This window comes from Melanerpes formicivorus, unplaced genomic scaffold, assembly GCF_026170545.1.
Source record: "Melanerpes formicivorus ecotype bairdi unplaced genomic scaffold, bMelFor1.0.p_v2 SCAF_100, whole genome shotgun sequence".
Classification (NCBI taxonomy): domain Eukaryota; kingdom Metazoa; phylum Chordata; class Aves; order Piciformes; family Picidae; genus Melanerpes; species Melanerpes formicivorus.
In genome coordinates, this window is record NW_027142452.1 from 1 (window position 1) to 26,716 (window position 26,716).

The 26,716-nt window shown below is 67.2% G+C and overlaps 4 protein-coding genes across 4 annotated transcripts; 1 reads left to right on the forward strand and 3 right to left on the reverse strand.

Annotated features, from left to right (window-relative positions):
• Nucleotides 1-361: 361 nt before the first annotated feature.
• On the reverse strand, nucleotides 362-5,015 carry MRPL10 (mitochondrial ribosomal protein L10). Its single transcript, XM_068166419.1, has 5 exons — nucleotides 4,948-5,015; nucleotides 3,569-3,738; nucleotides 2,523-2,687; nucleotides 2,299-2,443; nucleotides 362-1,602 (listed from the first exon to the last, which is right to left on the reverse strand). Exons 1-5 carry the CDS (start codon nucleotides 4,985-4,987, stop codon nucleotides 1,361-1,363), a joined length of 762 nt encoding a protein of 253 aa, XP_068022520.1. The 5' UTR covers nucleotides 4,988-5,015; the 3' UTR covers nucleotides 362-1,360.
• Nucleotides 5,016-5,413: 398 nt separating this feature from the next.
• On the forward strand, nucleotides 5,414-7,767 carry LRRC46 (leucine rich repeat containing 46; the record flags this gene model as incomplete). The annotated part of the gene is made up of 8 exons (XM_068166313.1): nucleotides 5,414-5,665; nucleotides 5,769-5,866; nucleotides 5,964-6,072; nucleotides 6,177-6,223; nucleotides 6,390-6,499; nucleotides 6,608-6,677; nucleotides 6,976-7,136; nucleotides 7,280-7,767. Coding segments are annotated over 8 exons (1,335 nt in total), but the record flags the coding sequence as incomplete, so codon positions are not given.
• SCRN2 (secernin 2) lies at nucleotides 7,664-12,243 on the reverse strand. The gene is made up of 8 exons (XM_068166418.1): nucleotides 12,190-12,243; nucleotides 11,657-11,828; nucleotides 11,351-11,532; nucleotides 11,041-11,240; nucleotides 10,000-10,215; nucleotides 8,762-8,927; nucleotides 8,453-8,630; nucleotides 7,664-8,319 (listed from the first exon to the last, which is right to left on the reverse strand). The coding sequence occupies exons 2-8, from the start codon at nucleotides 11,825-11,827 to the stop codon at nucleotides 8,161-8,163; spliced, it is 1,272 nt and encodes a 423-aa protein (XP_068022519.1). The 5' UTR covers nucleotide 11,828; nucleotides 12,190-12,243; the 3' UTR covers nucleotides 7,664-8,160.
• Nucleotides 12,244-16,577: 4,334 nt separating this feature from the next.
• Nucleotides 16,578-21,261, reverse strand: SP6 (Sp6 transcription factor). The gene is given in 3 exon segments (XM_068166413.1): nucleotides 16,578-17,302; nucleotides 17,304-17,742; nucleotides 21,101-21,261. Coding segments are annotated over 2 exon segments (1,092 nt in total). The 5' UTR covers nucleotides 17,721-17,742; nucleotides 21,101-21,261; the 3' UTR covers nucleotides 16,578-16,627.
• Nucleotides 21,262-26,716: the final 5,455 nt, after the last annotated feature.

Sequence of the window (26,716 nt, forward strand, 5' to 3'; positions counted from 1 at the left end):
ACCCACCCGCGGCCGCGGCACGGCCGGAGCCCCAGCTCCCCTTCCGGGGACAGCTCCTCTCCCTCTCGGGGCGGGGGGAAGGGTTATCCCCTACGGCGGGGGCTCTCCTCCCTCCCAGCCCAGCCCAGGGGAGAAGGGGAGCCCCCGGCCCTGCCCACTCAGGGTGGGAAAGGATATCCCCAGGAGAGGCAGCACCCCACGGGGGTCCCGGGCCCCCCACCCCTGGGCGTTGCTTTAACCTCCCCCCCAGCCCACCCCTCGGATCTCCCTTTCTCCCAGAGCAGCCCCCAGGCTCTCCCCTCAGCATGCAGGGGCAGGACCACCCCCGACCCCCACCCCCAAAGCCGAGAGGAGGCTCCAGCAGCTGCACCACACTTTAATGGAGGACACAATCCCACAGCCTGCCTTGGGGTCACAGCAGGCTCCCCCCAGCCCAGGGGGGCTCAGAGCAGCCCAACAACCCCCCCAGAAGCACCACCACAGCCCCCCACCAGCCTCCTCCTCCTCCAGATGCTGCCAGCAACCCTCCAGCCACAGCCCCCAGGACACAGCTGGACTCTGGCAGCTGTGGGGAGCAGAGGGAGCCCAAAGGGGCTGGTGACAGCCCAGCACCCCCAGACCCACCACTGGCTGCCCACCTGGGGCCAAACCTTCTGCTCCTGACCCTCCCCCTCGACTGCAGGCAGGGAAGGAGCAGACTCTAGGCCAACACACAGGGCCTGGGGGCCAACATCAGTGACCCCCTGGAGTCTGGGCAGGATTAGGATTGGGCTTGGCTGGGCTGCCCCTGCCCCCAGCCCTGCTCCCTGGGGCCTCAGCTGGGCTTCCACTGACCCCAGCCCTGCTCCCTGGGGCCTCAGCTGGGCTCCCCCTGACCCCAGCTTTGCTCCCTGGGGCCTCAGCCCTGCTCCCTGGGGCCTCAGCTGGGCTCCCCCTGTCCCCTGCCCTGCTCCTTGTGGTCTCAGCTGGGCTCCCTCTGTCCCCAGCCTTGCTCCTTGTGGCCTCAGTTGGGCTCTCCCTGTCCCCTGCCCTGCTCTCTGTGGCCTCAGCTGGGCTCCCTCTGGCCTCAGCTGGGCTCCCCCTGTCCCCTGCCCTGCTCCCTGGGGCCTCAGCTTTGCTCCCTGTGGCCTCAGCTGGGCTCCCCCTGTCCCCAGCCACACTCTTTGTGGCCTCAGCTGGGCTCCCCCTGTCCCCTGCCCTGCTCCCTGGGGCCTCAGCTGGGCTCCCTCTGACCCCAACTTTGCTCCCTGTGGCCTCAGCTGGGCTCCCCCTGTCACCAACCACACTCCTTGTGGCCTCAGCTGGGCTCCCTGTGGCCTCAGCTGGGCTCCCCCTGTCCCCAGCCACACTCCCTGCGGCCTCAGCCGTGCCCCCAGCCGTGCCCCCCGCACCCCCAGCCGTGCCCCCCCTCCCGCAGCTGGCGCAGGTGCTGCTCCAGCAGGGCTGTGAGGTGTGCAGGGCCTCGCTGGAGCAGGGAGGAGGTCTGGGAAGGCAGCAGGGCCAAGGCCCCAACGGTCTGGCCCTGGGTGGCCTCCAGGGAGGGCAGCTTGGCGAAGTTCTCCACTCCCTGCCTGCTCAGGATGGTGTCATCGATGCAGGCACCTGGAGGAGAGCAGCAGAGCTGAGGATGAGCCATGGGGTGGGGCACCCAGAGCCCCTTTCTGTCTTCCCACAGGGAAGGTTTGATCCTGCAGGCAGGACACCCACCCCCCCCTCAGCATGCCCCCCCTCATTTTAGTGGGCATGAGGATGTGATGCACAGAATGGGCTGGAAGGGACCTTCAGGATCAGCCAGTTCCAGACCCCTGCCATGCCCAGGGACACCTCACCCCCCAGCCCAGGCTGCTCAAGGCCTCATCCAGCCTGGCCCTGAACACCTCCAGGGAGGAGGCAGCCACAGCCTCCCCTGGGCAGCCTGTGCCAGTGCCTCCCCAGCCTCACTGGCAAGAATTCCTTCCTCATCTCCACTCTCAGTCTCCCCTCTCCCAGCTCAAATCCACTGCCCCTTGTCCTACCACTCCATGCCCTCTGATCCCACAGCCTGGGAGGACATCCTCTTGGATGTGGCACTTGGAGCCATGGTTTAGTGGCCAGGAGGTGTCAGGTAAGAGGTTGGACTCGATGATCTCTGAGGTCTTTTCCAGCCTGGCTGTTCCTACGCTGTGGCCCTGCTCTGGCAGGGGGGGGGGGCTTGGGACTGGAGGATCTCCAGAGGTCCCTTCCAGCCCCTAACATCCTCTGCTCCCGTGAGAGCTGAGCCCAGCAGCAGTGCAGGGGGGACAGAGAGGAGGCTCTCACCCAGGAGGTTGACCTGTGGCACTCCCTTCAGCACCCTCAGCATCTCCTTGGCCTTGGCCTCCGGGCTGACCAGCAGGATGTTGCGAGCCACGAAGAGAGGGAGGAGGTTCCTGTACTTGGACTGGGACAGCACCGGCCTGACGACCTGGGGAGACAGCCCCCTCACAGCTCAGCTGTGCCCCGCAGGAGCTGCACCCCCAGGCACACAGGGGCCTGCCCCCTACCTCGTTGAGGACAAACTTGACCTGGATGTTGTGCTTGCGCAGGTAGTGCCTCAGCAGCGCCACCTCCTCCTCGGGCATGGAGTTGAACTGGCAGACGGCGACCATCCGGTTGTCCCTGAAGGCCTCCCGCACCTGCCGCTGCAGCAGCCGCCTGTAGCCGTCCTCCTGCGGGCACCCGAGGCCGGTGGGGCCCGGGGAAGGGGCAGTGGCTGCCGCCCACCCCCCCGGGGCGCGCCCCGGGCCCGCCGGGGGAGGCTGCCGCGGGGCGCGGGAGGGCGAAGGCAGAGCCCGAGAGGCTGCTCGGGGTGCAGAGAGGAGGGACAGGCTGCAGAGGGGCTGCCAGGGACCCACAGAGGCTCAGCAGGTCCCAGAGAGGCTGCCAGGGACCCACAGAGGATGAGCAGGTCCCAGAGGGGCTGCCAGGGACCCACAGAGGCTCAGCAGGTCCCAGAGGGGCTGCCAGGGACCCACAGAGGCTCAGCAGATCCCAGAGGGGCTGCCAGGGACCCACAGAGGGTCAGCAGATCCCAGAGGGGCTGCCAGGGACGCACAGAGGATCAGCAGATACCAGAGGGGCTGCCAGGGACCCACAGAGGATCAGCAGATACCAGAGGGGTTGCCAGGCATCCAAGGAGGCTGCCAGGGACCCACAGAGGCTGAGCAGATCCCAGAGAGGCTGCCAGGGATCCAAGGAGGATAAAGAGACCCCAGAGAGGCTGCCAAGGGCCCCAAGGAGGCTGCCAGGGACCCACCACAGGTCCCAGGGAGGCTGCCTGGAGCAGGACTCTCCCAGTTCCCAGCACCTGGACTACCAGCTGGGGCAGCTTCCAGCCACCCAAGGGGGCAAGGAAGAGGAGCAGCACTCAGCCCGGGAAGCTCTCCTGAGCCAGGCTCAGCCCGGGGCAGGGCCGTCCCGGCGGTCGGGACCACCCCGGGGCGGGAGGAAGGGCTTCGGTCCCCGCCCTGAGCCCCCGGCGGCCAGCAGCGACAGACGGAGCCTACCAAAGCCACCCCGCGGTGGCTGCGGCCCCAGGGCAGCGATTTACCTTCTCGAGCGATTCCTTCGGGGGGGTGATGCAGCGCGGGGGGACGGCCGGCCGCGGGGGCATGTACTCGGTGACGGCCATCAGCTTCTGCCGCTGGAAGTGCATCGCCTTCCAGTGCCGGGTGACAGCCTTGGAGCCGCGGCGGGCCAGCTGCAGGGCAGGCAGCCAGGCTGGGAGAGAACAGCACAGGCACAGCTCAGGGCAGGCAGCCAGGGTGAGGGGAGAGGGGAACAGGACAGGCACAGCTCAGGGCAGGCACCAGGGTGAGGGGGAGAGGGAACAGGACAGAGAGGGAACAGGACAGGCAGAGCTCAGGACGGGCAGAGCTCAGGACGGGCAGAGCTCAGGACGGGCAGAGCTCAGGACGGGCAGGCAGGGTGAGGGGAGAGGGAACAGGACAGGCAGAGCTCAGGGCAGGCAGAGCTCAGGGCAGGCAGCCAGGCTGGGGAGAGGGAACAGGACAGGAACAGCTCAGGGCAGGCACAGCTCAGGGCAGGCACCAGGGTGAGGGGAGAGGGAACAGGACAGAGAGGGAACAGGACAGGCAGAGCTCAGGACGGGCAGAGCTCAGGACGGGCAGAGCTCAGGACGGGCAGGCAGGGTGAGGGGAGAGGGAACAGGACAGGCAGAGCTCAGGGCAGGCAGAGCTCAGGGCAGGCAGCCAGGCTGGGGAGAGGGAACAGGACAGGAACAGCTCAGGGCAGGCAGAGCTCAGGGCAGGCAGGGTGAGGGGAGAGGGAACAGGACAGGCAGAGCTCAGGGCAGGCAGAGCTCAGGGCAGGCAGCCAGGGTGAGGGGAGAGGGACACAGGACAGAGGGACACAGGACAGAGAGGGAACAGGACAGGCAGAGCCCAGGGCCGGAGCCAGGGCCGGGTCGCGGGGGGGGGGCAGCTCGGGCCGCGGGGGGGGGGGGCAGCAGGCCGGGCCGCGGGGGGGGGGGGGGGGGGCAGCCCGGGCCGCGGGGGGGGGGCAGCTCGGGCCGCGGGGGGGGGGCAGCTCGGGCCGCGGGGGGGGGGGGGGGGGGGCAGCCCGGGCCGCGGGGGGGGGGCAGCTCGGGCCGCGGGGGGGGGGGCGGCAGGCCGGGCCGCGGGGGGGGGGGGGGGGGGCAGCCCGGGCCGCGGGGGGGGGGCAGCTCGGGCCGCGGGGGGGGGGCAGCTCGGGCCGCGGGGGGGGGGGAGGGGCAGCTCGGGCCGCGGGGGGGGGGCAGCTCGGGCCGCGGGGGGGGGGGGGGGGGGCAGCCCGGGCCGCGGGGGGGGGGGGCAGCAGGCCGGGCCGCACGCACGCCCTCTCCCGGCAGACCAAGGCCCCGCCGCTGCCGGCCGAGCCCCGCGGAGGCGCGCGGCCCCGGTGAGGAGGGGGAGCGGGGGGTGGCCTCACCCCGCCGCCAGGGCGCGCGGCCGCCGCTCAGCGTCGCCATCGTTGCCGCAAGGCCTTGTGGGAAGGAAGGAAGGGGCAGGAGGCCTTGTGGGGAGGAGCCGCAGCAGGAGGCCTTCCCGCGCCGCGCCGGCAGGGGGCGCGCAGCTCCCGCCCCGCCCCTTCCGGCGCCCTCCGTCTCCTAGCAACGGGGACGCCGCGGCCGGCGCCGCCGGGACCCCAGCCCCGCCCCCGGAGCGCTGCGCCCCCAGCCTCGGCAAGCCTGGCCCGGGTCGTTCTTCTCTCCCGCAGCCACAGAGGCTCTGCGCCCCCCCCTCCAGCCCTGGGGTCTGGTCCCCACGGCCCGGGGGTCTCTGCGGCCCCCAGCTCTGGGTCCTGGCCCCGGTGACGCCACGCAGCCCCAGCTCGGGGGTCGCTGTCCGCTGTACCTCGGGGGCCCTGATCCTGGTGACCTCCCCTGCCCGCAGCTCCATGGTTCCCCCAGACCCTAGGGGCTCTCTGCCCAGCCTGGGGGTCCCAGCACTGCTCGCCCCCAGCCCAGCGGTCCTGCCCCCAGCGACCTCCCCAGCCCGTGGGTTTCTGCCCCCCATTGCCTCGGCAGCCTTCCCCTTCCAGCGAGCGATGGGACCAGCCCAGCCCCCACAGCACACCCACCCCAGGGCCCAAGGAAAGGACAAGGACCCCCCTGCCATGGCTGGAGTGGACGAGACCCTGCCTGGGGGTGAGTGAGCCACTGTGGGGGCTGCTCATGTGCCAGCCTGGGAGGGTGCTGGGGGGTGGTGGACCCCACCAGCCTGAGCCCTGTCACCCTGGGTGTCCCACAGACGGGGAGCAGCTGCCCCCCAGGAGTGATCCTCACCAGCAGCCTCATCGCCACCAGGAGCCTACCTCAGCTGCTGGATCCCCAAAGCCCAGAGAGCCGGTGAGGATCCACACAGAGCCTCCCTTCACCACCCAGGCTTGCAGGGAGAGGGTTCTGGGCACAAAGGACACCCCCAAAACGCCCTCTCTTCCTCTAGACCCACGGAGCTGCTGCCTTCCTCAACCATCCGTTTGGATCATCAGAACATCTCTGCCATTGGGAGGCTGCAGAGCATGCTGGAGGTTCACAGCCTCTACCTGCAGCAGGTGAGGCACCAGGGCAGCTGCTCCCAAGTCTGACTTTTCAGGCAGTAGAAAAACGTGTTGCCTTTCTTGACTTTTTTTTTCCCCCCCCCTCTTTTCCCTCCCAGAACCAAATTGAGAAGATTGAGAACCTGAGCTGCTTTCCCAACCTGAGGTACAGGCAGTTTGTTCCCCCCTCCCAGGGAGATCACTCTCCATGGGCCTCCCTCCTTCCCTTAGCAGAGCTGGGGAGGGGGCAGTCCCCTGAGAGCCTGGTCCTGACTCTGGGGGCTGCGGGATCCCGCTCAGCTCACCCCCACTGCCCTCCCTGCGCTCTGCAGGGTCCTGTCCCTGGCTGGGAACCGCATCTGCAGGGTGGAGAACCTGCAGCCCCTGCGCCACCTGCGCCTCCTGGACCTGTCCCACAACCACATCCAGACACTGGACCCAGGTGGGAGGCAGGAATGGGTCTGGGTGTGGCCTGGGTCTGCTCAGGAGCTGCAGGAGATGGGGGGGGTGCTCAGCCCCACCTCAGCACCCTTCTGCCTTCCTTTTGCAGGTGAGCTGCCCTGCAGCCTCCGTCTCCTCGACTTAAGAGGGAACAAATGCACCCAGCAGCACGGCTACAGGTGGGGCAGGGCAGCCCACAGGGGAGAACAACCCCCCCCAGGCCACCTGAGCCCCTCAGGAGGGTACAGCCCCCTCCTCAGATATCAAATAGAACCTGAGCCCTCCCCCACCCAAGCCCCAGGAATCTCAATCTCTGCCCAGGGCAGGCTGTGGGGGGTGGGCTGCACAGAGCAGTGCCAGCAGGGTGTGGGGCTAGGGGCTGGGGCACGGTGCCAGGGGGGTCAGTGCCACCCCCAAAAGTGCTCCCAGCTCCAAGGTGATGCTGTGTGGTGGGGGAACATCTGCTCTTCCTTGCAGAAGGCTGGTGCTGGGAGCCCTGCCCCACCTCCTGGAGCTGGACACACAGCCTCTCCGTGGCGCTGTGGGTGAGGAAGAGGAGGAAGGAGGCTCTTCCAGCAGTGAGGATGAAGAGGATTTGCTGCTCTCTGAGCCAAGCAGCCCTTTCACTGCAGGCAAAGGTGCCCAGGCTGAAGCAGGACCTGCTGCATGCTTTGGGGTTAAGCAGGCCAGCCCCCCTGTCTCCAAGGGTGACAGGAGTGGCAGGGCCATGCCAGGTCTCCTCTAATCCTTCTCCATCCCTTCCTCCTTCCATCCCTGGCAGATTTCTTTGTGGACCTGCACCAGGATCTGTCCAGGCACTCACAGCAGAGGCAGAGTGAGGCTCTGGGGAAACACCAGACCCATCTGAAGGAGCTGGAGGAGCTGTGGGAGCGTTGGGACCTGCTGCTGCATCCAGCACCCCTGAGCCCAGGCCGGGAGGGAGCTGCCAGCACCACTGCCCCAGGACCCAGGCGCCCTCATCCCTGTCCCCAGGCAAAGCCAGGGACACAGCTGCCACCCCTGCCAGGACCCACTGGGCAGCCCCAGCAAGCTTCCAGTGGGAGCCAGCTCTGTGCCAAGGCTCTGGAGGAGAAGAGTCCCAGCAAAGGAGCAGGAAGCAGGCACTTACCCCTCATACCCCCCCAGCAGCACAGCTCCACACAGCTCCAATTAAAGCCTCTTTATTCCTACACTGATCACTGCTCTGCCACGGAGCCCCCAGCCCCACAGCCAGCCCCAGAGGAGCTGAGCACAGGCAGCTCTGCCTGAGGGTGGGAAAAAAACCACTCCAAATCCCACTTCACATCCTCCTTCTCCCCCCTCCACATCCACAGCCACCTCTCAAATGTGCCAGTTCCTCTGGGGCTAGTCAGGGCTGGAGGCTCCACAGCCCCAGGCAGGGCTGGAGATGCTGGTTGAGGAGTTCCCCACCACACAGATCCATGGTGGGAGGTGAGGAGCCAGGACTGAGCACTGGGGAGGTTTTCTCATCCTCTGCCCAGGAGCAATGCCCTAGAAGGGGGGGGCCAAGCCCACCCCAGGTCCGTGGTGGGAGATGAGGAGCCAGGACTGGGCACTGGGAAGGTTTTCTCATCCCCTATCAAGGAGCAATGCCAGAGGGGGGGAGGGAGGGAGGGACAAGCCCACCCACCTGAGTGGGGTTTAGATGTAAAACTTCATCTCTGCCTCCACACAGTCAAAGAAGAGGTCAGCCAGCTCCTCGGGGCTGGGGGTCACCCTGCCCCCCAGCAGGGCCTTCACCCCCTCCAGGCCCTGCTGCTCCAGGTCCCGCAGCGTCTGCAGCAGCTTCTGCCCCTTCTCCTGGGGGAGGTGGGGGGGAATCAGGGAGGGAGGAGAGCTGAGCTGAGCTGGGGCACCCTCAGGGAGCTCCACTGTCTCCCACATCACCCAGGGGGTCCCAGGCAAGGGGTGGCTGGGGAGGGGTCTGCGGTACCTGGTCCTCCTCCATCATCTCCAGCGCCGCCTGATGCCGGCGGTAGAGCTGGTGGCGCCGGTCCACCCTGCGCTGGAAGCGTGGGACCTGCCTGGCAGGGTCGTCGTGGAAGGTGGGAGATGCCACCTGTGGCACAGGCTTGATGCCAGCCACGAAGATGAAAGGCTTGAAGACTGACCTGTGCAAGAGAGGAGCGGCAGGATCCTGCCCCCAGCCAGCACGACGAGGGACGCCGCAGCCCGCAGCCTGGCTCTGCCCCATCCCTGCCACCCACCCCCGCCCCAGGGCTGCCCCCTGCGCTGTCCTCACCTGGAGGGGTCAGGGGTGGCTGTGAAGAAGTGGACACAGGGCAGGGCAGGGTCCTGGGGCAGCACTGACACCATGCTGCCAGCCGTGCGGAACCCCTCCGAGTCCACGCAGATGCCGCTGGCCTTGTCCCGCAGGATGGCCATGAAGGTCTCGGCCGTGATGTGACCTGGGGGGCGAGGCAGAGCCACAGCAGCCCCTGGCAGCTCAGCCACGGCCTCACAGGCGGCGTGCTGGTGGTGCCAGGGTGTGCCACGGGTGGCCGTCCCCATGCTTGGTGTCCAACCCCATGCTTTGCACCCGTCCTGGCTCTTTATGCCCACCCCCACTCTTTGTGCCCACCCCCACTCTTTGTGCCCATCCCCACGCTTTGTGCCCACCCCCACACTTTGTGCCCATCCCCATTCTTTGTGCCCATCCCCATTCTTTGTGCCCACCCCCACTCTTTGTGCCCATCCCCATTCTTTGTGCCCACCCCCACACTTTGTGCCCATCCCCACTCTCTGTGCCCACCCCCACTCTTTATGCCCATCCCCACACTTTGTGCCCATCCCTACTCTTTATGCCCACCCCCACACTTTATGCCCACCCCCATGCTTTCCGCCCATCCCCACTCTTTGAGCCCATCCCCATGCTTTCTGCCCATCCCCAAGCTTTGAGCCCATCCCCATGCTTTGTGCCCATCCCCACTCTTTATGCCCATCCCCAAACTTTGTGCCCACCCCCACACTTTATGCCTATCCCCACACTTTGTGCCCATCCCCATGCTTTGTGCCCATCCCCACTCTTTGAGCCCACCCCCACTCTTTGAGCCCACCCCCACTCTTTGAGCCCATCCCCACACTTTGTGCCCACCCCACTCTCAGTGCCGATCCCCACTCTTGGAGCCCATCCCCATGCTTTGTGCCCACCCCCACTCTTTATGCCCACCCCCACACTTTGTGCCCACCCCCCACACTTTATGCCCACCCCCACACTTTGTGCCCACACCCACGCTTTGTGCCCATCCCCAAGCTTTGTGCCCACCCCCACTCTTTATGCCCACCGCCACTCTTTAAGCCCATCCCCACTCTTAGTGCCCATCCCCACTCTTGGAGCCCATGCCCACTCTTTGTGCCCACCCCCACACTTTGTGCCCACCCCCACTCTTTGAGCCCATCCCCACTCTTGGAGCCCATGCCCACACCTTGTGCCCGTCCCCACGCTTCGTGCCCATCCCCACTCTCTGTGCCTGTGCCCACCTGCGTGCTGCCTCAGCAGCTCCTTGCCAGCCCGGTAGCGAGCCTTGGCAGCCTCCATGCGAGGCGGCTGCTGGGGCAAGGAGAAGGCCTCAGCGAAGCTGAACTCTCCCTCCCCGCTCCACCAGCCCTGGCTGCGCGCTCGCTGCCGCAGCCCCGCGTGCTCGGCGCTGATCTCCCTGCCGATGCTCAGCTGGTTGGAGATGTTGCAGCTGCCCTCTGCCAAGGCCACAGCTGGCTCAGGCTGGGGCAGGAGGATGAGACACACACACCCCCCTCCCAGTCTGACCAGTGCCCACTCAAGACACCCCCCCACCCTCCAAGTCTGCCTGGTGCCCACTCAAGGCTCCCTCCCCGTCTGTGCCCACTCAAGACCCTCTCTACCCTCCAAGTTCAACCAGTGCCCATTCAAGACTCTCCCTACCCTCCCAGTCTAACCAGTGCCCACTCAAGGCCCCCTCCCAGTCTGTGCCCATTCAAGATCCTCTCTACCCTCCCAGTCTAACCAGTGCCCACTCAACACTCCCCCCACCCTCCCAGTCTGTGCCCACTCAAGACACCCCCCACCCTCCCAGTCTGTGCCCATTCAAGACTCTCCCTACCCTCCCAGTCTAACCAGTGCCCACTCAAGGCCCCCTCCCAGTCTGTGCCCACTCAAGATCCTCTCTACCCTCCCAGTCTAACCAGTGCCCACTCAAGACTCTCCCCACCCTCCCAGTCTGTGCCCACTCAAGACCCTCCCAGTTCAACCAGTGCCCGCTCAAGACTCTCCCAACCCTCCCAGTCTGTGCCCACTCAAGACTCTCCCTCCCCTCCCAGTCTAACCAGTGTCCACTCAATACTCTCCCCACCTTCCCAGTCTGTGCCCACTCAAGTCCCTCCCAGTCCAACCAGTGCCCACTCAATACTCTCCCCACCTTCCCAGTCTGTGCCCACTCAGTACTCTCCCAACCCTCCCAGTCTGCCCAGTGCCCACTCAAGACTCCCCCCCGATCCTCCCAGTCCGACCGGTGCCCACCCACGGCTGCCCCGGTGCCCGCTCACCCTGGAGCCGCCGTGCTGCCCAGTAGCTGCCAGCCGTCTCCAGCAGCCAGGCCTCGGAGCGGTCGGCCAGCAGGAAGGTGTTGTGGTAGCTGAAGGGCTCCGGCTCCTCCTTGCAGCTCCCCCCTTGGCCGTAGCGCTCCAGCAGCGCTGCCATCACCTCCACCGCCTCCCGGGCACAGCTGCCCCGCTCCAAACCCAGCCTGCCAGGCCAGCAAGCACGGGGAGGGGGGGAGACAGGGGGTGAGGGGGAGGCGAGGGGGGCAGCCAAGGCGAGGTGAGGGGCGGGGGGGCACACCGCAGGGGTCCTCACCTCACCAGGTCCATCCCCAGCAGCGCCTCCTCCTCCCCCACCGGCTCGCGGGTCCAGACGCCCTCGTTGCCCACGCAGAGGCCGTGCTCGTTGGCACCCATCTCAGCACCCCACAGCCAGGCAGGGCGGCTCAGCACCACCGCGTGGGTCCTCTCCACCTGCTCGATCTCCAGGTAGGTGCACTGCGGGGTGGGGAGGGCAGGGGGGGTGCGCACACAAACACGCGCGGCGTGGGGCTGAGACTTGGCAGGCCCTCGGGGCGCTGCCCCCCCCGCGGCGGTGCCAGCTTCCCGGTGTGGTCCTCACCTGGACTTTGCTCCCGGGAGGGTGGACGGCAGCAGGGATGTAGACGACCTCCTGCACCTCGTGACGTGGACGGTCGGAGTTCTTGCCGAAGATGACCGCAGGAGAGGCCGTGTCCGGCGGCAGCGCCACGAAGCAGTCGCAGGATGAGGGCACAGGGTCCTGCTCTGCCATCCTAAACCGTGCACAGGACATCACCCCCCCGGTCCCCGCCCTTGGTTGTATCCCCCAGGGTCCCTTTGGGGCTGCCAGACGTGGGGACGTGTTGGGGGGGGGATTTTAAGGGATGAAGTGCTCCCTAGAGCTGAGGGGACAACAGGGACCCCATCCCGGAGTGGCCCTGGGGGCATCTCCTTCCCCCGGGACCCCGCAGCTCTGCACCGATCGGGGGCGTCCGACCGAGCAGCCCCCGGTAACCGGGACCCCTTCGCACCGACCGCGGACGGGCCCCCCACCCGCACAGGCCCGGTAACAGGCACCCTCTGCCCGAACCCCCTCCTCTGGATCCCCCCCCGAGACCCTCCAGCCCCACGGACCTGCTGCTGCTCTCGCACCGCCGCGGCCGCCGCTGCCTGGTCCCCGCCTCCCCCTGGCACGTCCCGACGGCGGCGCCCGGTGGCCGGAGGTCGCACGGCGGCAGCGGACACCGGCACCGGCACCTGCGTGGGGCGTGGGGGGGTGGAGGAGGAACCAGACCCCACAGGAACCCGGGGACGGAGGTCTCCGATCTCCCCCGCAAGGAGCAGGGATGGGAAACCCGGGTGTGCGCTGGAGGGTCCCGTGGGCAGCACCCCTGGGGGTATCGCTCCCGTGGGCAGCACCCAGCGTGGGCAGCGCCCCCTGTGGATAGCACCAAGCACGGGCAGCATCTCCCGTGGGCATCACCCTGACGGGCAGCACCTTCATGGGTAGACTCCCCCCTGGGCAGAACCCTGTGGGCAACATCCCCGTGGGCAACACCCAGCGTGGGTAACACCCCCCGTGGGTAGCACCAAGCACGGGCAGCACCCCCAGTGAGCAGCACCCTGTGGGAAGCACCCCAATGGGCAGTACCCCCATGGGCAACACCCAGAGTGGGCAGCACCCCCCCCGTGGGTAACACCCCCCTCGGATAACACCCCCCCGTGGGTAGCACCAAGCACGGGCAGCACCCCCCGTGGGCAGCACCCTGTGGGAAGCACCCCAATGGGCAGCACCCCCCGTGGGCAGCACCCCAATGGGCAGCACCCCCCGTGGGCAGCACCCCACGGCACACCCCCCCCGCGGTATGCAGGCAGACCTGCCCGGCAGCACCCTGCCCGCGGGGGGACCCTGGGCGCCCGCCCGGCGCGTCCTGGTCTCTGCGGCCAGGCCTGAGCGGTGCAGGATGTGACCCTCTCAGAAGGGGCTCAAGCTGGTCCTCATTTGGGTCACCCCCCACCCACCCACCCGCGCAGCATCCCGAGCGGCCCCCGGAGGCGTGAGGCCGAGGGGTGGGGGGCAAGGTGCGGGACAGATGGATCCCTTGGAGAGCTGGGGGGCAGGACACAGAAGGTGGTGGATGTGTGGGGCCCTTGGCAGGGGCGGGCGGGGGGTCAGGGTGCTGGACGTGTCCCTGGGCACAGACGGAGCCGCAGAGCCGGGGGGGGTCGAAAACACGCGGCGTTTATTCCAGTACAAAACCGACCCACAGCCCCCCCGCAGCCTCTTCACAGCACAAACCCTCCCCACGCTGCCTTGGGTGGGGGGCAGCGGGAGGGGTTTCACCCCTCACCCCCAGCCTCAGCATCTCTCAGGCCAATCCCTCCCCCCCCACACCCCCTTCACTCCCCGCCCCCTCCAACCCCCCACCCCCGGGGCTCCCGGCTGTGCCGGTCCCTCCCTGCCCCGGGGAGGTGGCTCGGGGGTGGGGGACGCGGCGGTTGGGGGTGCAGGGCCGGGATCCCCACGCCGCAGCAGGCTGGACTGGTTTCGGCGGGTGGGAGCCAGCCTCCGTCCCTCCCCGCCCGGTTTTACAGCCTTCATTGCCCCATCGCAGCAGGTTGGGCCCCGGGGGGGTGGGGGTGCGGGGGCAGAGCACACCTGGGGCCCCTCCTTGCAGCCCCCGCCGCCACAACCACCTCGCCCCAAAGCTGAGCCCCAAGCGCCCCCAAATGAGCGCGGGACCCCCCACTCGGTGGTCCCCACTCTTGGGGTACCTCTGCTTTAGCCCTCCCCTCTCCCTCTCCCTCCCCCTTTCCCCACCCCCCCCTACCCCCCCGTTAAATCTGTCCTCAGTGGCTGCAGCATGAGGGGGTCCCCAACATGCCAGAGCCCCTCTCTGGCCACTCCTGGAGCTAAGGTTGGCTACCAAAATCTGACAGCCCCACAGGTGCCATGCGGCACCTTGGGGAGGGTCCTGAGCTCCCTTCCTCCCTGCCCCGGGGTCCCCCTCGGGAGATTAAATTCCACCTGGGGGCGGGGGGGGAGGGCACGGAGGGGGAATTGTGTGCTGCAGAAGGCAAACGCTGGGGTCGGGGACATCCTTCGAGAGCTGGGGACAGCCCAGGTCGCCCGAGTCCTGCAGCGGGACAGCGGTGGCCACGCTGGGGCTGGGGTCCCTCTGGAGCGCCCTCCCCCCCGCCAACAACAACAACAACAACAACAATCACCCTGCAACGAGACTTCACCTCGTGCTGGGTTTCCCCCCCCCAGCCCCACTGTGCCGTGGGGCAGCCATCAGCTTCCCCCACCCTGAGGCAGCCACGGGGACAGGGATGGGGACCGTGTGAAGGGTCCTATTCCCTCCTCGCCCCCTCCCCAAGGGCCACAGCTTCAACCCAAGAGATCCACTCTGCCCGAGTGGCAAAGCCTGGCTTCACCTTAAGAAAATAATAATTATAATATAATAATAATAATATTAATAATTAATAACATTAGTTAATAATTAATAATAACAATAAAACAATCAAACCCGAAGACCACGGGGCGCCCCTCCGGGCACGGACCCCCACTCAACTTCACCTCTACCCCTTTCCACCACCCCCCACACCCCCCCCCCTCCAAGATCTTGGGGTGCTGCAAGTATGGGCAACCCCTCTACAGAGCCCCCCCCCAACTCCGAGCTCTACACCCCCCCACCCCACCCCACCCCCCCCTAGGGATGGAGCCACGGCAGGAGATCAGCTCCCCCAAATCTCTGCTCCCTCCCCCTGATCCCCAGCTGCCATGAACTGCTGCCAGCTTGGGGAGGGGGGTTGGGGGGAGCGGGAACAGAGCAGAGGGAGCTTCAGGTGCCCTCAGCAGCCTGCAAGTCTCATCCCACCCGATCCCAGTGCTGACCCCCCCCCCCCACCCCCCCCCCCCCTTAAGGTCCCAGTGTCTCCTTCTGTGTCCAAGGGGTTCTGCCAAAACCCGGGGGAAAGCCCCAAAAGGGCCAAAAAACATCACCAGCCAGGGATGAAAGGCAGAGATGGGGTCCCCTGGGGAAAGGGGGGGAGGGTGGCCCCAGGGAAGGAAAGATATGGGGTCCCTGGTGGGGGGGTGCCCTGGGGTGTCACCAGGAGATCTGCTAAGGGATCCATGGGGTCCCCCGAGGGGACAGGCAGCATGCACGGCAGGGGACAGGCAGAGGTCCCCTGGAGATATGGGACCCCAGGGAGGGGATGGCTATGGGGCCACAGGGGGGACAGGCAGCATGCATGGGGGGACAACAGGGGTCCCCTGAAGTCACGAGGTCCCCAAGGGACCTGTAGCACCTCTAATGGGGTCCCTGGGAGCGGGACAGCAATGGGGTCCCCAGGGACCTGGCAGCAAGCCCAGGGAGGAGGATCCCCAGCAGCCACAAAGGGCCCCGGGGACGGACGGCCATGGGGTACAGGGGGGGAGGAGGCGGGGGTCGAGGGGTGGCGGGCAGCTTGGCCGTGCCAGGCCGGAGGAATGTGGCCGCCCCGGCTCTGCCAGGACCGCGGCCGCCCGGTGTGCTTCCCGCCCGGGGCCGCGGCGGTGGGTGTGGGAAAGCTGCAGGTGTGCGCTTGGGCAACCGCCCGCCGCCACGCCACGCGCCCCACGGGAACCCCCCCCCCCAGCCCCAGCCCCCCACGGCTCACATTCAAGCAGGACTTCTCTTTTTCTCCCCACCCCTCCCCCGTTTTAGCCTCGATGAAGACCCAAACCGAAACAACAAAGGGATTCGCATCCCCAAGTGGTGCTTCAGGGGATGCAGGATCCCCACCAGCCCAGCAGTGCCAAGCAGGGAGGAGGGGAGGGGGGGGGCTGCGGGTACCCATTGTGTACCCCCCTCCAATCCCCCAAGAGGTGCCAAACCTCACACAGGGTTGGCACAAGGTGGGGGCGAGCCCGGGATGCCAACGGTGTGGGGGGGAGGAAACCAAAATGGGGAGGTTTGGGGTGGGGCCGCAGCCCCCCTCCCCAAGCAAAGGCTCCTGGGTTTCTCCTCTCTCCCTTTTTCCCCCCTCCACTTTCTCCTTCCTCCCCTTTGGGCTGGACGTGCCCGGGCAGCTCCCCGCTGCTTCGGCTCCCATTGATGTTCCTCCCAAACAGCCCCACCGCCTGCCAGCAGCTCCCGAAAGAAAAAACAGATTTGGGAAGCTGGGGGAGGACAAAAGCGGGGAGGGGAGGGGAGGGGAGGGGAGGGGAGGGGAGGGGAGAGGAGGGGGGGTGGGGGGGCGGGAGAGCGGGAGCGGGACAAGTGAAACCGCCTCAGGGCAGCTCCGGGCGCTCCCCAAACCGGCACGGCCGTAGCGGGGGACGGGGCTGTGGCACCACCACCGCTGTCCCCCGTCCCCCCACCCCCGCCTCTACCTCACCTCGAGCACAAGGTGCCAGCCCTGCGCCCACCCTGCCGCACAACCCCCACGGCAACCCCCTTCAGAGTCCAGCCCTGAAGGGTTTCCCCTCCGACCCTCGCCCAGGGTGCCCCCCCCCACAACGCGCACCTCCATCCGTGTTTCCCCCCCCAGGCACCCCCCCTCCACCACGCGGGGCTTTAGTGGCTCAGTTTGTGGGGGTGGCATTACCCCCCTCGGGCTCCCTCTTGCCTCCCTTGCCGGCTGTCTGGTCCCCGCTGCCTTTGACCTCAGCTTCTCCCCCATCTTTGCCCCCGTCGTGGGTCTTCATGTGCTTGCCCAGGTGGTCGCTGCGCATGAAGACGCGGCCGCAGACCGGGCAGGCGAACTTCTTGGCCCCGGTGTGGGTCTGGAGGTGCCTCTGCAGCTCGTCCGAGCGGGTGAAGCGCTTGCCGCAGAAGAGCCAATTGCAGACGAAGGGGCGGTCGCCGCTGTGCCAGCGCAGGTGGGCTTTCAGGTGGGACGTCTTGGCATAAGCCTTCCCGCAGCCGGGGATGTGGCAGTTGTGGAGGTGCTTGCGTTTCGCCCCTTCGGGGCACGGCCCTCCCCTCTCTGCCTCCTGGCAGTTGGGGCAGCGGCAAGCGGCTTGCCCCCCGCCCCGCGGCACCGCACGCCGGGCGCCTTTGGGTCGCACGCTGCCCTCTGCTTCCGGCCCTCGGGGTTCGGGGGGGCCCTCCATTGCCTTGGCTCCTTCCGCTCCCAGGAGATGTTGAGCGGGAGGGGGCAGCAGGTGGGTAGGGGGGGCGCAGAGCTGGTGCTCCCCGGCACCGTACCCGCCCAGGGCTGGCGGCAGCCCAGGGTGCCCGGGCACCTGCAGCCCCCCCACCCTGCCCAGGGGGCAGCTCCATCCAGCTGGCTCCAGCGTGGAGGTCCCACCAGTTGACACCGCCCTCCTCACCGGGGGGGCCGGGGTGGGGGGGCCGAAACCAAGGCTCGTAGGGATGTGCCATGTCCGGGGCGGCTGGCAGCAGCTTGGTGTAGGCGCTGGGGCCGTCGCTGGGCAGCTCTAACCGCGGGGGGCCATGGGGCTCATAGGTGCCAGGGGTGGCAAAAGTGGCTTCGTCGGGACCTGCTAGCGGCAGCTCCGGAGGGGGCAGAGGGGAGGCAAAGTCTTGGGCGGCCGCCGCGGTGCTGCCGTGGGGCTGGAAGGGCTGCAGGGGCTGCAGGTCCAGGTGGGTCGGGGAGGATCTGGGGGCGTCGGAGGGTTGGGTCCCCAGGGAGCCGCAGACCGCTGTGAGCATTGCGGGGCAGCAGCTGGCAGACCTGAAGGGGGAGGGAGGGAGAAGAGCTGTGAGAAGAGGAGGGGCACACGTCCAGACCCCCCTTGCCCCTGCATACCCTGGCACAGGGAGGGGCTTGCCACCGGCGGCAGCCCCAGCACCGATTCCCATCCATCACTGGCATGATCCTGCCACGTCCTGAGTGTCCCCAGCACCTCATCACCCTCCTGTCCCACCAAGGGGTCTCTGTGCTCCACGGCCCGGTGGCACACCAGGACAGTGGTACCAGGCAGGGGTGGGCACCCCTTAGCACCCATCCCTGCATCCCTACGGACCCTTTGCCAGCTCCTGGCACAGGCCTGCTGCTGGTGGGTGCCAGTGGGTCACATCTGTAGCCCAAAGGTGTCAGTGCCCAGGTCTGAAGTCAAAGGAAACCACCAACATCTGCCTTGCCACCTCCCCGACCATGCCACTCCGATTAGGGGGCACAAGTGGTGTCCCCATGCCCATACCCCAACCACAGAGGGCCACAGCCCCCACCAGACCACCTTGGCTCTCCCATGCCCCAGCTGGGCTGGGAAATCCTCATCTTCATCTCTGCTCCTGCCCCAGGCCCTGGCAGCCCCCAGGCTACTTAGGGGGGAGGGTACAAAAACGAATCCGGGGGGGGGGTGAGCTGGGGCTGCACCTGGGGCTGCTTGGCAGCAGGATGGGGGAGCGGAGCCCCAGGGCCGTGCCGCTGGCGGCCCTTTGAAACCGGGCTCTGGGCTGCCTTTGCCCGCGGCACCGGACCCCCAGGGCACCCACTTGCAGCCCCGGACCCCCGGGCACCGGCTGCCTCCCCGGCGCGGCGGCCGTGACTCACCGGGAGCTGTGCAAACCCCACTGGGGACGGGCCCCACCCCGGTGTTGAAATCCACCTGCCGCCACCAGCTCCCGCCCCCCGACTTCCCACCGGCGCCGTGGTGGGGACGACTGAGACCCCTCCCCCCCCCCCTCCACAGACATCCCCCTCCCCTCCCACCACTGTCACCTGCTCCCAGACACCCCCAGGCGGACCCCTCCCCAGCTCCTGCCACCCCCAGTCCATACGGCACAGGGACAAGGCCCCAGAGAGACACCCGGGGGGGGTGATAGAATATCTTTTGGGAGGGGCTGTATCCCCTGTGTGAAGGGGATGGATCCCTAGAGCCCCCCCAGTCCCCAACACTATGAGCTCAGGGCAAGGAGGGGAGGGGGTGGTCCCCAGCGCTGAAGTTTCCCCCCAGCTGCATGGGGACTTCATTTTCCCTTGCCAGGTGGCACTGAGGAGGGCAGGGGGACCCCAAGGAGAGGGCTGAGAGCTGGGGGAGGGGGGGATGGAAAATCCCCCTGATGGGACCCAACTGCCCCTGTGCCATTGTCACTTGGGGGGGGCTCAGCTTCAGGCCATTACCACAGTGGTCGTAGGGGAATGACTCCCTCCCGGGCCCAGCAGCCTGAGCAGGTTTTGGGGTGCTGAGCCCCCAGGAGGGGCTCAGCTCTGCCCACCCCAACCCTGGAGAGGGGTTGGCAGCAAATGTGGGACCCATTTCTGGGGATGCCAGCGAGGTAGGGGAAGGCTGCCACTGAGGGGGAGCTCCCACACCAGCACTGGTCCCCAGTGGGGTCCTGAGCACTCCCCAGCTCCCCATGGGTGCAATTTGGGGTCAAAACCACAGAACCCCCCCCCCTCCCAGCGATGCCTGTCACAGGGCTTGGGGGTGGCAGCTGGCACCACTCAGGACCCCTCTGGATCTGAGGACAGAAGGGACCTGGCAGAGACATCCCCCAGCCCTCCAACCCCCCACAGGAGGCAAAGAGACCCTCTGTGGGGTCCCAGACAGGTCCCACCTGACACAGCCTCAGCATAACCACAGTGATCTGCAGGCAACAACAGCCACAGCGCACCCCCACTCCCAAACATCTGCCCCCCACTCTGCTCGGGGGGTCCCACCAGGACCCAGCCCCCCAACTACAGCCCCACTGCACACACCAAGCCCCACAGCTGGACCCTGACAGCTCAAAAAGCCGCTGCTGGGGGCAGGGGGGGGGGAAGCCCAGGGAGGGATCCCTCTTGTCATCACCCTGCCCCAGCCAGCCACGCGTGGAAACTCCCAGGGCGTTTTTCCACCCGGGAATGACGACCAAAAAAAAACCACCAAAAAGGAAAATCAAATCCCTTCGGAGGGTTCCCAGCGTCCCTTCCCCGTCCCCATTTCCCCCCCTCCCCTGCCCTCATCCCCTCCCCTCTTTGGCGGGGCTCGACGCCGCGTTGGCCATTTCACCGCAGGGAAACTGAGGCACCGGCGGGTGATGCGTCCCCGTGAGTCACGGTCCGGGCTGGGCACCGGCGGCTCTGGCTCTGCCCGTCTCCCGGCCCCAGCCGGTGCCTCACCCCGCGGCAGGGATGGGCGGGCAGCGCTGCCCGCAGCCCCGGTACCGGTTCCCGGCTCCGGTTCGGCCGGGCTTGGGGAAACGCCATCGGCGTGCGGGGAAGGAAGGGTGTCGGCAAAGATGGGGATGGGGGCTTGGGGCGGCGGGGGGAGGGGGGGGTGTGATGTTGAGGGTTTAGGGGTGATGCTGCAGGTTTGGAGGGGGAGGATTCTGTGGGTTTGGGGAGTGACGCCGTGGGTCTGGGGGGGTGATGCCGGTTTGAGGTAACGCCGGTTCGAGGGAGGATGATGCTGGGTTTTTGGGGGGTGCTGCAGGTTTAGGGTGATGCTGCAAGTTTAGGGGGTGACGCCGCGGGTTTGGGGGGCGACACCGTGGGTTTCGGGGGTGCTGCGGGCTCAGGGTGATGCTGCGGGTTTGGGGCGATGCCGCCGCTCTCGTCCCGTCGCCCACAGCCACGCTCCCTGGGGCCCGAGCGAAACTCCCCGCGGCTTCTCTTTTCGGGGGGTGGGTGGGGGGAGGAAGGTGGACGGGACGGACACAGCCCCGGCGGCAGCAAGGGGAGGGGGGAATCCCAGCCCCGCACCCGGGCTGGTCACCGGAGCCAGGTCTCTCTGGAAGGGGTGGGGGGGTCTCCGCTTCCAGGGGAGGGGACTCAGCGCTGTGAACTGAAGAGGATGAGGGGGGCGGGAGGTGAAGGGGCCGGTAGCCTCAGGGCTCGGTGGCCAGTGGCCGCGGCTGGGCGGCAAGTAAAGACTTGCTGCGACCGGGGCGGGCCGGGGCGGCGGGACCGGCAGCGACACGTTCCCAGCCGCCGGTCGGGGCGGCCGCCGGCCCCTGACCCGGAGTCGGGGGATCCCCAGCGGGCGCGTGTGGGGGTGTCCCCCGTACCACCCACCCGTTCCGCAGCACCGGCCGTCGGGGCCACGGAAGAAGGTATCACGGGCACTGAGTGGTATACGGGGGGGAGGGAGGCGGTGGGTACGTACGGCTCTAGCGGCAACGGGCTCCCGGTGGCTTCGTCCTCATCGGCGTGGCGGGGGCGCTGACTCCCGAGGGGACCCCGAGGGACCCGAGCGGCTCCCCAGGGATGGGGCACCCACTGGGCCGGGCGAGCAGGAATGGCTGGGTCCTAGCCCGGCTCCTGGCTCTTCCCTCCTCCTCCTCCCCCCCCCCAGCAGTCCCAGCTCCACCCCTCCCTGGCCCAGGTGATTTTAACCCTTGGAGGCAGAGTCCCAGCCCCGCCGCTTGACAGGAGCCTCTTCCCGGTCCCAGCAGCCGGAGCATGAAAGCGGAGGGAGGGGACGGGAAGTTCACAGCAGACACCGCAAACAGAGAAGGGGGGGGTGGAGGGAAGGTAATTAAAGAAGAAAGGGAAAAAAACCCTCCTCCCTTCCGCGCCTGTGGCCTCCTTCCTCTTGTCACCCTCCTGCCAGCCTCCCCCAGGGACCCCCTGGCCCCCGACAGCCTTCCTGTCCCCCTCCAACCCAGAAGGGGACAATCTGCTTGCTTCTGCCCCCAGAGGGGCAGTGGGGGTCTGAGTGTCATCCCCCCTCCCTCCTTTCCTGTTGCAGCTCAGCCCTGTGCCATGGGGTAAATGGGACAGGCACAAGGGACAAGTTTTGGGGCCAGAGCTGGACCTGCAGCAGGAGGGAGTGGTGCTGATGGCAGGACCCACCGTGACCCAGATGGATTTGGTGCAGCCCAGAAGGCTCCAGGGAGGCTCAGATGAGTCCAAACCCCTCTCCCCACCACCGAGGCTGGCAGCACAGGGGGCTGCCAGGAGGTGCCATGTGGCAACGCCGCGGCCAGAGGAGCCACTTAATCACCAGGGCGTCCTGGCCCCATTTCCACCGCCAGGATCCCTGGGCTGCCACAGGGCTTGGCTGCTGCCGGCCACGACTTCGGGGAGGACCTTCGTGGCCCTTGGGAGAAGCCCACCCCAGTTCTGAAGCCCACAGGGCAGGGGAAGGTGTGAGGGGCTCTGCCAGGAGCTGGGGCTGGTGGTTGGCAGTGCCAGCATCCCACATCTCCCTGGCACCTTTGCCAAGCGCCCGGCCGGGCGGAGGGCGCGGGGAACTCCTTTGCCTTGGGGAAAACCTCTCCTGGTTTTCATCATCCCAGGGATGGCTCCACCACCACCACCACCACCACCCCCAGCAGTGCCACCAAAACGCGGCTGGCTGAGGGGTGAGCATGGCCCCGTAGCTCAGCAGGGCTCTGGGACTGGCACCCTGCGATGGAGACCCTGGAACGGAGAGCCTGGGATAGGCCCAGGGGCAGGGCAAGCTGCTGAGGCAGGGGCTGGGCTCTAAATAGATGGTGATGAATGCAAGCTCTGGGGCTCAAGTGGTTTGTTGAAGCTCAGAGGAGATGCAGGGAGACCCCAGCCCCAGAGTCTTAGTCATGCCTCCTCTCCCTACCTCTGCCACCTGCCCAGAAGGTGCTGGGAGCCATTCCTGTGGCTACTGGGAAGGGGGATGCTTCAGTCTGGGGACACCCAAGTGCTGTTTGGGCTGAGCTGGTGGCTCTGGGCTCTCCAGCCGTGTCCCAGGAGCTGTATCATGGCCACCAGCAGCTCTCTGGGGCAGGAAGCAGGTTGCAGACTTTGCATGTGCAGCTCTGGGCACCATCCAGAGAGATTTCCCAGCCTGATCCCGGCCCCCATCCCAGCAGAAGGGGCAGGGAGATCCCATACAGAGGACACGGGGCTGGATGTCTCCCAGTCCCCAGTTCCCCCCCAGGCCACCAGGAAGTTTGTGCCTTTCCCAGCAGCATTGTCCCGTGTCCCTGCCCTGCAGGGTCTCCTCCCAGTCTCCCCTGTGCTTCAGGGACTGGTGCTGCAGGAGGGACTTGGGTCTCAGGAGCTGGCTGCTGTGCTTCCTCTCCCACTGCTTCCTCTCCCTGCCAGCCCCGAGCCGTGGGGCAGGAGGCCGTGGGACAGCATGGGGACAGAAGCAAGGACCTGGGAAGCCTCTGACCTGCTCCTGTCACCAGTGCTGAGCCCTAAAGCCCCCCAGGATCCTCCAGATCCCTCCCAAAACGCCACACCTGGGCAGGGGGGGGAAGGGGCTGCTAGGATGCAGCTGGGGGCTGAGAGCCTGCAGAGGGAGGGGGCAGTGGCACAGGGCTGGGAGGGGGCAGTGGCACAGGGCTGGGAGGGGGCAGTGGCACAGGGCTGGGAGGGGGCAGTGGCACAGGGCTGGGAGGGGGCAGTGGCACAGGGCTGGGGGGAGGGGGGGGGGGGAATGGGGGTCCTGGGAGCTCCTGGAACCAACTCAAGCAGAGCTGGGCCCCCGGATGGGGAGGAAATTGTGGTGATGCTGGAGGATTCTGGGGGAGTGCATCTCCCTGCCACAGAGTGTCTGAAACCCCGAGCCATGCCTTGAAATTACAGCTAATTAGAGAGCTCATTTGCATAAATTACAAGGCAAGAGGCAAACGCCTCCAATCCCTCCCCAGTGCTCAGGTAGTTGGAGGCACTGGCAGTGGAGCTGGGACCCTCGGGGTCCCAGGGAGGGGAGGACCAAGGGCGGGCTGGGGGCTCCTGGGTCCAGCAAGGAGCTGGAGTTGGGGGGGCAGGAGGGGTCGGTGCTCCCCAAAACTGCAGCCAGGACCCCAGTGGCTTGAGGCAGCAGCCTCCCCCCCTGCCACTGGCCCTCATCCCACTGCTGTCCCCAGAGCTGGGCATGGTCCTGGCCTTGCTGAGGGGGGGGACATGACATGTGGCACTTGTTGAACCCCCATGGGGCAGGGGGTGAGAGGGGCTGGCACAAGGCAGTGCTGAGCTGGGGAGGGGCACACAGGGCTTTGGGGCCATGGAGGGGAGGAGGAGGAGGAGGAGAGATGTCTCCCCCCAAGGCCCCAGGAAGATCCTGGGGGACAGGGGGATGGCCAAGGCCCCTCCCAGCCCTGGGGCAGGACACTTCAAACAGCTCCCGGCTCGGAGGGGGGAAGGTGGGGGGGGGAGGGTGCCGGGTGGTAATTTCCTCTGCTGCCATAAACCAAATTGCTGTCTGGTGGGGGATGGGGGTGGGCAGTGGAGCCAGCTTGGTGCTGGGAGCATGCCCACACATGGGGATGCCCCCCACGGGTGCCGTGTCCCTCCGTGTGTGCCTGCATACGCAGGGCATGAGCCCCCCCATCCCCGAGCTGTGCCACATCCCTCTGTCTGTGCCCCCCCCTTACCTGTGTGCACCCACCCACACTCGTGGGGTGCTGAGCTCCACACAGCCTGGGTGCTCAGGAGCTGAGGTGCCTGGAAGGGGGTGCCCCGAGGGGGGTCTGCCGTGGGTGCCACAGGGCTGCGCCGTCTGGGTCGCCCCAGCCCTGGGGGGGAGCCCCTGGGGGTGGCTGTGGGAGCTCAGACAGGGAGAGCTGAAGCACACAGATCCTGCCCTGAGGTCCTAGGGATGCTGCCTCCCCCCACCCCCAGGCTCTGCACCCAGACAGCCCTGGGGGGGGACGGTGCTGGGGTAGTGATGAATCTACTGGAACGTGCACCTAGGGGTACTGGTGGGAACTTGGAGGGGGGAGGAAGTCTGAGCCTGCTGGGGCTGGCATGGTGGGGATGATGCTGTGAGTGGGTCAGGGATTGGGGGGTGGCCTTGAGTCATCACAGTGCCCATGGGGTGGTCACAACCCCCCCTGGGGGGTATCACATCCCTGTGCACCCTTAACTGAGCAAACCTGGCAGCTGGTACCCAGCCTGAGCTCCCTCAACCCAGCCTGGCTCCTGGGGGGATTTCCATCACCCCCAAACCCCCAGGTCCCCCACATCCCTGTGCCCACATTTGGAGGGCACAACCTGGCACTGAAGAAAAACGGCGGGGGAGGGGAGAAACGCACAGCCCTGTGGCACGGTGAAGGTGAGGGCACAGGGCTGGCAGTTTGGTCCCTTGGGGAGAAGCTGAAGGCAGGGCACCTGCTCGGTTGGCAGAGATATCTCCTGGGATTATCACGACCGGGCTTCCCCTGCCCGCGGTGCGTGCCAGGTCGTGACGTGCCCCGAGGGCACGTTTCTTACCGGAGAGAGCTGGAATTACTGCTGTCGGGACTCGACCTCTGCGACGGGGAAACGACAACGGAGCTGCTGAGTCGGGGAGCTTGAAAAGAGGAGTTTTTAATTAGCTGCAGGTTTTAATTATCTCCCTGCTTTATCAGCACCCAACCGGCCCCGGCTGTCAGTCACCGGCGTGGGGAAACCTGCCTGGTGGGGGTGGGGGGGGGAGCACCCAGCGTGGCTTGCTGGGGATACTGGGATGTGCTGGGATGTACTGGGGAGAGGGTGTTGGGGTTGTGCTGGGGGTGGGAAGTGTGGCTGCAGCGTGGATGGGACCTGAAGCTTCACTGGGGGTGGGAGGTGAGGATGCATCCCCCACTGGGGGTGGGGGATGAGTGGCTGCAGCCAAGGTGGGACAGTGGGAGGTACTGGGGAAGGGACACTGGGAGGTACTGGGAATGGGACACTGGGAGGTACTGGGGAAGGGACACTGGGAGGTACTGGGGAAGGGACACTGGGAGGTACTGGGAATGGGACACTGGGAGGTACTGGGGAAGGGACACTGGGAGGTACTGGGAATGGGACACTGGGAGGTACTGGGGAAGGGACACTGGGAGGTACTGGGAATGGGACACTGGGAGGTACTGGGGAAGGGACACTGAGAGGTACTGGGAATGGGACATTGGGAGGTACTGGGAATGGGACACTGGGAGGTACTGGGAAGAGGGTGTTGGGTTGTGCTAGGGATGGGGGACACAGCTGCACTGGGGGGGGACACACAGCTGCATCGGGGACAGGGACAGGAGGATGCACTGGGAATGGGATACTGGGAATGGGATACTGGGAATGGGATACTGGGAAGGGGACACTGGGGATAGGACACTGGACTACCCTGGGAAGGGGACTCTGGGTCACACCGGGGAAGGGAACACTGGGATGCACTGGGAAGGGGACACACAGTGACACCGGGAACAGGGACACAGGGATGCACCCGGGCTGGATCAGGCAGCTGCACCAGCGCAGGGACACCGAGCTGCACTGGGAGCAAGGACACACGGAGCACAGGGACACATGGCCACGCTGGGGACAGGGACACGTGGCTGCCACGGAGGACAGGGCCACACAACCGCAGCAGTGGCAGGATCCACCCAGCTGTGCCACCCCCAGCACAGGGCTGCCCTGGGACTCCCGTCAGGGTCAGGGCTGACGGGGGACACCCAGCCCCTCCCCAGCCTCTGCAGAACCCTGTGCCAACCTGTCCCCATGCCCAGCGGCCCCGCGGGGCTCAGAGGAGGCAAAGGCTGGCACGGGATCAGGGCCCGAAGGGGTGGGGAGGCAGCGCCGGGTGATGCCAAGCCCCGGGGGCAGCGGTGACGGCACCGTCCCCCCTCGCTTGCTGCACCCCAGGAGGAGCCTCCGCAAAACCACTTTCTAATTTTCCAGAGAAACCATTAGGAACTGGGAGGGAGCCGGGGCGGGCGCGGGGCCGGGCTGGCGGCGGAGGAGGTGCCGTAATTGCCGTAATTGAGCGTGGGCTCGGGCGCGCTTCCCGAGCCGGGGCGCATCCAGCTGGCACGGGGCACGGGGCGGGTGGGTGGCACAC

Excerpts from the sequence above, each read along its gene's own strand:
- SCRN2 (XM_068166418.1), bottom strand. The coding sequence starts at position 11,827 with ATGGCAGAGCAGGACCCTGTGCCCTCATCCTGCGACTGCTTCGTGGCG. Across the intron at positions 11,241-11,350 it reads CTGGGGATGGACCTGGTGAG|GCTGGGTTTGGAGCGGGGCA; the intron begins GTGAGGACCCCT and ends CTGGCCTGGCAG. Across the intron at positions 8,320-8,452 it reads AGATGATGGAGGAGGACCAG|GAGAAGGGGCAGAAGCTGCT; the intron begins GTACCGCAGACC and ends CACCTCCCCCAG.
- MRPL10 (XM_068166419.1), bottom strand. The coding sequence starts at position 4,987 with ATGGCGACGCTGAGCGGCGGCCGCGCGCCCTGGCGGCGGG. Across the intron at positions 3,739-4,947 it reads CCGCGCGCCCTGGCGGCGGG|CCTGGCTGCCTGCCCTGCAG; the intron begins GTGAGGCCACCC and ends GTTCTCTCCCAG. Across the intron at positions 2,688-3,568 it reads CGAAGGAATCGCTCGAGAAG|GAGGACGGCTACAGGCGGCT; the intron begins GTAAATCGCTGC and ends GGGTGCCCGCAG.